General features: G+C 41.9%; 1 protein-coding gene across 1 annotated transcript in view; it reads left to right on the top strand.

Moving 5' to 3' along the window:
- The first annotated feature begins 3,400 nt into the window (after nucleotides 1-3,400).
- The window catches only part of ppil2 (peptidylprolyl isomerase (cyclophilin)-like 2), a 30,173-nt gene continuing 23,642 nt past the window's right edge, over nucleotides 3,401-9,931 (top strand). The window contains exons 1-10 of the mRNA XM_061906025.1: nucleotides 3,401-3,579; nucleotides 3,809-3,858; nucleotides 4,257-4,302; nucleotides 4,890-4,952; nucleotides 5,305-5,356; nucleotides 5,427-5,478; nucleotides 7,316-7,407; nucleotides 7,557-7,646; nucleotides 7,708-7,783; nucleotides 7,842-8,002. Coding sequence (XP_061762009.1) covers nucleotides 3,548-3,579; nucleotides 3,809-3,858; nucleotides 4,257-4,302; nucleotides 4,890-4,952; nucleotides 5,305-5,356; nucleotides 5,427-5,478; nucleotides 7,316-7,407; nucleotides 7,557-7,646; nucleotides 7,708-7,783; nucleotides 7,842-8,002 — 714 coding nt within the window. The 5' untranslated portion in view covers nucleotides 3,401-3,547. The remainder of the gene's footprint in view (nucleotides 3,580-3,808; nucleotides 3,859-4,256; nucleotides 4,303-4,889; nucleotides 4,953-5,304; nucleotides 5,357-5,426; nucleotides 5,479-7,315; nucleotides 7,408-7,556; nucleotides 7,647-7,707; nucleotides 7,784-7,841; nucleotides 8,003-9,931) is intronic.

Below are 9,931 nucleotides of genomic sequence, written 5' to 3'. Positions count from 1 at the left end.
TTGATGATGTTCTCAGGTTTGCTTTTCAGCAGTTTGTTGGTCTATCTCTCCGTGCTCTCGGTCTCGTTCGTGCTCTTACTCCAGATTCCACCACGTCTCTCCTCCCGGTTGCTGCTTATACAGAGCGACAGGTGATTAGATAACAAGGCCCAGGTTGGCCATCTACGCACCTGTCGCTGACTTTGAGGCCGGTCCCGGCACACCCTCACACCCTGTTTTGCTGCAGGCCCGCTGGCCACGCCCCCTCCACAAATATCAAAATAACTACTTCTGCCACATGTTGCCAACACCTGGCAAGTAAGTTAAGATCTACTAGTTATTTTAACCTGTGTGGGGGCTTCACACTTTCCTTCAAGTGGAAGTAGTACTAGTTACTTTAACCTGTGGGGGGCGCCACACTTTCCTTCAAGTGGAAGTAGTACTAGTTATTTTAACCTGTGGGGTGGGGGGGGGCGCCACACTTTCCTTCAGGTGGAAGTAGTACTAGTTATTTTAACCTGTGGGGGCGCCACACTTTCGTTCAGGTGGGATAGGATCCAGTCACAGGCACTAAAGTCATGTTGTGGAACTACTAAATCAACTAGACAGGATCCAGTCACAGGCACTAAGGTCATGTTGTGGAACTACTAAAATCAACTAGACAGGATCCAGTCACAGGCACTAAGGTCATCTTGTGGAACTACTAAATCAACTAAACAGGATCCAGTCACAGGCACTAAGGTCATGTTGTGGAACTACTAAATCAACTAGACAGGATCCAGTCACAGGCACTAAGGTCATGTTGTGGAACTACTAAATCAACTAGACAGGATCCAGTCACAGGCACTAAGGTCATGTTGTGGAACTACTAAAATCAACCAGACAGGATCCAGTCACAGGCACTAAGGTCATGTTGTGGAACTACTAAATCAACTAAACAGGATCCAGGCACTAAGGTCATGTTGTGGAACTACTAAATCAACTAGACAGGATCCAGTCACAGGCACTAAGGTCATGTTGTGGAACTACTAAATCAACTAGACAGGATCCAGTCACAGGCACTAAGGTCATGTTGTGGAACTACTAAATCTACCCAGTGGCAGAAATACAAGTAGAAATTAATGAAAAACCTTCAGACATGAGAAGAGATCAACTCTCAGCAGTTTATTGCGCAAACTTAAAAGGGTCCAAGCAAAGACATCCTATTCATCAAATGTTATTAAAGTGCCAAGAAAAGAGAAGAAAAAAATTAATAGTTTGGGGTGGATAATTGGAGACATGTGAAAAAGCTCAAATTGACAGTATTAAAGTTAGCCCTACAGTACCAATCCCTGCAATATCACCGTGAATGTACCATAACCCAAATGTAAATGTGCAATTATTAAAGAATAGAAATTTAAATAATTACCAGATATAACATAGATTTAGGAAACATTTTTAGACAACATAATATATTCAGATGCATCAAAAAGTATAAATAATAGAGTAGTAATTGCAGCAGTTATCCCACAAGGAAACATAATATTGAATAAAAGAATCATTGATAAGTTATCTGTTCTTACGGGGGAATAATAACAATTTATATGGCAGTTCATTGGATAGAGGAAAATAAAGCAAGGAAAGCAATTGTGTGTCCGGACTCCAGCAGTGCATTGATGAGCATTAAAACATAGCATCAGAAACAAGACAAGATTTAGTTGATGAAATAGTTCAGGCAATCTGCAGAATAAATCAAGTGTGTTAACATTGCTCTCATGTAGCAGTTGTGGGCAATGATAGTAGTTTACATATTTAAAAAAAAAAAAGAATATAGAGTAGGTTCCACCTCCATGTCAGTAGGAGGCGCTAATTTAATTATTTACATATATAAAAAAGACAGCGTTGAATAATCAATCAATCAATGTTTACTTATATAGCCATAAATCAGAAGTGTCTCAAAGGGCTGCACAAGCCACAACGACATCAGATGGCACATGAAGGCAAGGAAAAACTGAACCCAATGGGACAGTGAGAAACCTGGGAAAGGACCGCAGATGTGGGGACCTTCCCCTGGGCAACCGATGCAATGAACGTCGAGTGGATCTAGCATAATATTGGGAGAGTCCAGTCCATAGTGGATCTAACATAATAAGAATCCAGTCCATAGTGGATCTAACATAATAGTGTGAGAGTCCAGTCCATAGTGGATCTAACATAATAGTGAGAGTCCAGTCCATAGTGGAACTAACATAATATTGTGAGAGTCCAGTCCATAGTGGATCTAACATAATAGTGTGAGAGTCCAGTCCATAGTGGATCTAACATAATAGTGGGAGTCCAGTCCATAGTGGGGCCAGCAGGAGACCATCCCGAGCGGAGACAAGTGAGCAGCACAGAGATGTCCCTAACCGATGCACAGACGAGTGGTCTACCCCGGGTCCTGACTTTGGACAGCCAGCACTTCATCTGTGGCCACCGAACCTGTGCCCTCCCATCCACGAAGGAGGGCGGCAGACCAGAAAAGAAATGGCAGAATAACTGGTCCAAAAGGGGGTCTATTTAAAGGCTAGAGTATACAAATGAGTTTTAAATTGGGACCTAAATGCTTTTACTGAGGTAGCATCTCTAACTGTTACTGGGAAGGCATTCCAGAGTACTGGAACCCAAATAGAAAACGCTCTACAGCCCGCAGACATTTTTTGGGCTCTGGAAATCACTAATAAGCCGGAGTTCTTTGAACGCAGATTTCTTGCTGGGACATATGGTACAATACAATCAGCAAGATAGGATAGAGCTAGACCGTGTAGTATTTTATACGTAAGTAGTAAAACCTTAAAGTCACATCTTAAGTGCACAGGAAGCCAGTGCAGGTGAGCCAGTATGATCAAACTTTCTTGTTCTTGTCAAAAATCTTGTTGGGTTAGCATGCTACTGAACTAATATTTAGGATCGTTTTTGTTTAGCCGGGTGAGATTTGAGTAGTATTTAGCTAGCTAAGGTAAGCATGTGTTTATAAATTATTAAACTATCACTCCATGCTTGATGGAAAACCTCAAGTTTAGTCGCGCACCATTTGCGTTCCAGCTTTCTACGTGATAATTTAAGAGCTCTAGTTTCTTCTGCAAACCATGGTGTACACCTTTTAGGGGCCTTTTAGCTTTAGCGGCGCTTTATTATCAATGGTTTCACGCAGGGCATCGTTAAAGTTGTTAGTGAAATTATCAATAGAGCCCACATCATTTTTACAACATAACAAATAAAATAATATAGTGTATGTTCCATCTCCATGTCAGTAGGTAGCGCTAATTTAATTATTTACATATTTAAAAAAGACACAGTAGCCCTCGCGACTCCAAAAGGGACAGGCGGTAAGAAAAAGGATGGAAGGATGGCTTAAAAAAAAGAATATAGAGTAGGTTCCATTTCCATGTCAGTAAGTGGCGCTAATGCACACCAGAAGGTTGCTTGGAAACCGCCATTAAACCAAAGAAGAAGAAAAAGAGGAAGAAGCAGAAGCAGATGAACGCCAAGGTGTCGCAAGTGTAAAGAAGCAGAGCATCTTCCAGTTGAGTGCCAAGAAGACGCAAATATGGGCAAGCGTCAGCATCAGAAAGACAAAATGTGAGTTAGACTTTAATGGTGACTAATAATCATCATTGTGTTGTTGTTCTTCTCTTGACAGCAAATGTTAGCTAACTTCCACGGCATGGTACGGCTGGCTGACTTGTTCAATCATTAATTTAAAATCAATCGTTAAAGTCATGTAATTAGTGCTCGTAAATGTCTTTTAACACATTGTTAAATCAATAGTTAAAGTAATGCCATTATACCACAATTTTCACCTGTGCAGGTACATCACGTCTACGGAGTACACCAACTTCTATGGCGGCAAGCGGGCAGGTAAGATCTCTATATTGTGACGTCATCACCTTCTCATTCACATCGAGCAACGATAGACAACTCCATACATCTACACAACTCCATACGCGCACACAAGTACATACGCGTACACCACTTCCTACACAACTAAATATATCGACACAACTACATACGTGTACACAACTAAATGCACGTAAACAACATACGTGTACACAACTCCATACGCGCACACAAGTACATACGCGTACACAACTTCCTACACAACATACGCGTACACAACTACATACGCACGTACACAGCCGAATACTCTTTTCACAGCCGCAGACTTGTACACAACTACATACTCGTACACAACTACATACATCTACTACTACATACACACGCATGTTGTTGAATCTTTGCTTTGTTTTGGTTGTCAGAAATTCCACGATCAAACTTTAGACGACTTCCGTTTGATCACTGCAGGTAAGAATGTATATACTGTCAATATGTATAATATACAGTAAATATATACTGTCAATACTTGTATGTGTAATATACAGAAATTATATTAGCTAGCTAGTCAATATAATACAATATACAGTCAATATAATACATTATCCAGACAGTACATACAGTTAATATAATACAATATACAGTAATTATATACAGTCAATATAATACAATATATATAGTCAATATAAAACAATATATGGACAGCATATACAGTCAATATATAGACAGTATATACAGTCAATATAATAAAATATACAGTTTATACAGTCAATATAATACAATATATAGACAGTATATATGGTCAATAATTGTATGTATAATATACAATAATTATATAATGTCAATTATTGTATGTATAATATACAGACATTATACACAGTCAACATAATACAATATACAGACATACACAGTCAATGTACTACAATATACAGACATTGGACCCAGTCAATATAATACAGTATACAGATAATATATACAGTTACTACAACACAATATACATACAATATACAGACAATATATGATGTGAGGACTTACCTGTTGTCTCCACACCTGTTCAGCTTGTCACTGCAGCCCTTCCTGTATCCTGTCTGCACCTGCGAGGGTGTGGTCTTTGACCTGTTGTAAGTACATGTAGAAGGTCAACACTCTACCAATGTTTTCATGCACGTCTCACTAAGATATTACTGCAAATAAAATTAACTATTTAATTAACATTCATGTTAGTTCCCAGACGTTTATATTTATTAGTAGTTAGCATAGTTAGCTAACCATCTAGCTAGCTTACTTGTTAGCACCTGCGTTCTCTCTTCGAGCCACAACGTTGTTATTAATCATATTTGTATGATTACAATCACCTTAGTTCCCATACTTTTGTACTGAATAGGAGTTAGCATAGTTATCGATATCAAACACTGATACCGTGATCCAGTGTTCAGCCGTATCGCCCAGCCCTAATATTCCTATCTCTCTCAGGAGCATTGTTCCATGGATCAAGAAGTACGGCACTAATCCCATATCTGGAGAGGTAAAAGGCTTGTTCTCTTTTCTGGCTGATAGAGATCTGCACCTCTTGACTTGTATTTTCTCTCACACAGAAACTAGAGGCCAAGTCGCTCATCAAGCTCAACTTTGCCAAGAACAACGAAGGTAACATGAATGTTTCACTTTTGTGTGTCCTTAAAGTCTGGAACACCTGAGTACACTACAGTCGTACCTGACTGTTTGGCCACACACTTCTTTAGTGTGATGACTACAGTTGTACCTGGCTGTTTAGACACACCCACTTTAGTGTGATGACTACAGTCGTACCTGGCTGTTTAGACACACCCACTTTAGTGTGATGACTACAGTCGTACCTGGCTGTTTAGACACACTCACTTTAGTGTGATGACTACAGTCGTACCTGGCTGATTGGACGCACCCACTTTAGTGTGATGACTGCAGTCGTACCTGGCTGATTGGCCACACCCACTTTAGTGTGATGACTACAGTCGTACCTGGCTGATTGGACACACCCGCTTTAGTGTGATGACTACAGTCGTACCTGGCTGATTGGACACACCCACTTTAGTGTAATGACTACAGTTGTGTCTGGCTGATTGGACACACCCACTTTAGTGTGATGACTATAGTCGTACCTGGCTGTTTGGACACACCCACTTAGTGTGTGTGTGTGTGGCAACTGATAGTTGTTATTTAGTGTAAAACATGAAGGCACTACTGTGTTGAGACACCACAATTATTGTTGTTTTTGTTTACTGTAAACATGGAGGTACTACTGTGCTGAGACACGACTGATAGTTTTTGTTAACCGTAAAACATGAAGGGTACTAGTGTGCTGAGACACCACACTGATAATTGTTGTTGTTTACTGTATAACATGAAGGTGCTACTGTGCTGAGACACCACACTGATAGTTTTTGTTTACTGTATAACATGGCGGTATTACTGTGCTGAGACACCACACTGATAGTTGTTGTTGTTTGCTGTAAATCATGGCGATATTACTGTGCTGAGACACCACACTGATAGTTGTTTTTTACTTTAAAACATGGAGGTACTACTGTGCTGCGACACCACACTGATTGTTGTTGTTGTTATTGTTTACTGTATAACATGAAGGTATTACTGGGCTGAGACACCACACTGATAGTTGTTGTTTACTGTAAAAGATTAAATTACCACTGTACTAAGACACCACACTGATAGTTGTTGTTTACTGTAAAGCATGGCGGTATTACTGTGCTGAGACACCACACCGATAGTTGTTGTTTACTGTAAAACATGGAGGTACAGCTGTGCTGAGACACTACACTGATAGTTGTTGTTGTAGTAGTTTACTGTATAACATGAAGGTACTACTGTGCTGAGACACCACACTGATAGTTGTTGTTTACTGTAAAACATGAAATTACCACTGTACTAAGACACCACACTGATAGTTGTTGTTTACTGTAAAACATGAAGGTACTACTGTGCTGAGACACCACACTGATAGTTGTTGTTGTTTACTGTAAAACATGGAGGTACTAATGTGCTCAGACACCACACTGATAGTTGTTGTTTACTGTATAACATGAAGGTACTATTGTGCTGAGACACCACACTGATAGTTTTTGTTGTTTACTGTTGAACATGACGGTACTACTGTGCTAAGACACCACACTGATAGTTGTTTATTGTAAAACATGAAAGTACTCCTGTGCTGAGACATACTGATAGTTGTTGTTGTTTACTGTAAATCATGAAGGTACTACTGTGCCAAGACACCACACTGATAGTTGTTTTTTACTGTAAAACATGAAGGTACTGTGCTGAGACACCACACTGATAGTTGTTGTTTACTGTAAAACATGAAGGTACTGTGCTGAGACACCACACTGATAGTTGTTGTTTACTGTAAAAGATGGAGGTACTACTGTGCTGAGGCACCACACTGATTGTCGTTGTTATTGTCGTTGTTGTACATTGACTTTGTCCCCAGGAAAATATCACTGTCCTGTTTTGTACTCGGTTTTCACCAACAATTCTCACATCATCGCCAACAAGGTCACTGGCAACGTCTTCTGTAATGAGGTTGGTACGCGCACACACACACACACACACACACACACACGCACGGACACACACATGGACACAAATACCCCTTTATAAGCAGACATTACTAGCAGACAATGACAGGAGATGAATATGTGTTGTCTGAGCAGGTGTGTGTTGTTCCTCAGGCTGTAGAGCAACTCAACATCAAGACCAAAAGCTTCAAAGATCTGCTGACAGATGAACCTTTCACCAGAAAAGACCTGATCACACTTCAGGTACTTGTTGGCTGGAGGTTCTCCTTTGAGCTTCCTCATTTTTCAGTGTTTATTCCTCAAGGATCCCACCAACCTGGACAAGTTCAACGTGGCCAACTTCTTCCACGTGAAGAACGATCTGAAAGTTGTGGATCCAGGTGAGATGGTTGCCCTGCCTTTGGGTCCACAATAACAAAGGTGTGTTTGCTGATACAGGCGAGGAGAAGGCCAAGCAGGACCCTTCCTACCACCTCAAGACCACCAACCTGGAGACCCGAGAGACCTTAGCAGAGCTCTACAAGGACTACAAGGGGGACCAGCTCCTGGCCTCCACTATGAAAGAGCCAGAAGCCAAGAAGACGGACAAACTCAACATGGTGAGGAACAATTCTAGGAACCTCCAGCTGAGTGTCTTCTTGAACATGGTTGGTGCCGTGAAGCAACCACTCTCAACATCCATATTGATTAGCAGAGGACTCGACCTTGCCACTCTCAACATCTGTATTGATGAGCAGAGGACTCCACCTCGCCACTCTCAACATCCATTTTGATAAGCAGACTCCACCTCGCCACTCTCAACATTCATATTGATTAGCAGACTCCACCTCGCCACTCTCAACATCCATATTAATGAGCAAAGGACTCCACCTCGCCACTCTCAACATCCATTTTGATAAGCAGGCTCCACCTCGCCACTCTCAACATCCGTATTGATTAGCAGACTCAACCTCGCCACTCTCAACATCCATATTGATGAGCAGAGGACTCCACCTCGCCACTCTCAACATCCATTTTGATAAGCAGGCTCCACCTCGCCACTCTCAACATCCGTATTGATTAGCAGACTCGACCTCGCCACTCTCAACATCCATATTGATTAGCAGACTCCACCTCGCCACTATCAACATCCATATTGATTAGCAAAAGTCTCCACACTTCGCCACGCTCAACATCCATATTGATTAGCAGACTCCACTTCGCCACTCTCAACATCCACATTGATTAGCAGACTCCACCTCGCCACTATCAACATCCATATTGATTAGCAGACTCCACCTCGCCACTCTCAACATCCATATTGATTAGAAAAAGTATCCACACTTCGCCACACTCAACATCCATATTGATTAGCAAAAGTCTCCACACTTCGCCACTCTCAACATCCATATTGATTAGCAGACTCCACCTCGCCACTCTCAACATCCATATTAATAAGCAGACTCCACCTCGCCACTCTCAACATCCATATTGATTAGCAGACTCCACCTCGCCACTCTCAACATCCATATTGATTAGCAGACTCCACCTCGCCACTCTCAACATCCATATTGATTAGCAGACTCCACCTCGCCACTCTCAACATCCATATTGATTAGCAGACTCCACCTCGCCACTCTCAACATCCATATTGATTAGCAGACTCCACCTCGCCACTCTCAACATCCATATTGATTAGCAGACTCCACCTCGCCACTCTCAACATCCATATTGATATGCAGACTCCACCTCGCCACTCTCAACATCCATATTGATTAGCAGACTCCACCTCGCCACTCTCAACATCCACATTGATTAGCAGACTCCACCTCGCCAGTCTCAACATCCATATATTGATTAGCAGACTCCACCTCGCCACTCTCAACATCCATATTGATAAGCAGACTCCACCTCGCCACTCTCAACATCCATATTGATTTGCAAACTCCACCTCGCCGCTCTCAACATCCATATTGATTAGCAGACTCCACCTCGCCGCTCTCAACATCCATATTGATTAGCAGACTCCACCTCGCCACTCTCAACATCCATATTGATTAGCAGACTCCACCTCGCCACTCTCAACATCCATATTGATAAGCAGACTCCACCTCGCCACTCTCAACATCCATATTGATTAGCAGACTCCACCTCGCCACTCTCAACATCCATATTGATTAGCAGACTCCACCTCGCCACTCTCAACATCCATATTGATTAGCAGACTCCACCTCGCCACTCTCAACATCCATATTGATTAGCAGACTCCACCTCGCCACTCTCAACATCCATATTGATTAGCAGACTCCACCTCGCCACTCTCAACATCCATATTGATAAGCAGACTCCCCCTCGCCACTCTCAACATCCATATTGATTAGCAGACTCCACCTCGCCACTCTCAACATCCACATTGATTAGCAGACTCCACCTCGCCAGTCTCAACATCCATATTGATTAGCAGACTCCACCTCGCCACTCTCAACATCCATATTGATAAGCAGACTCCACCTCGCCACTCTCAACATCCATATTGATAAGCAGACTCC

This window comes from Nerophis ophidion, linkage group LG07 (genome assembly GCF_033978795.1).
Source record: "Nerophis ophidion isolate RoL-2023_Sa linkage group LG07, RoL_Noph_v1.0, whole genome shotgun sequence".
Lineage (NCBI taxonomy): Eukaryota > Metazoa > Chordata > Actinopteri > Syngnathiformes > Syngnathidae > Nerophis > Nerophis ophidion.
The sequence above is the reverse complement of the archived record's forward strand: the minus strand, read 5'-3'. Positions and strand labels throughout refer to the sequence as shown.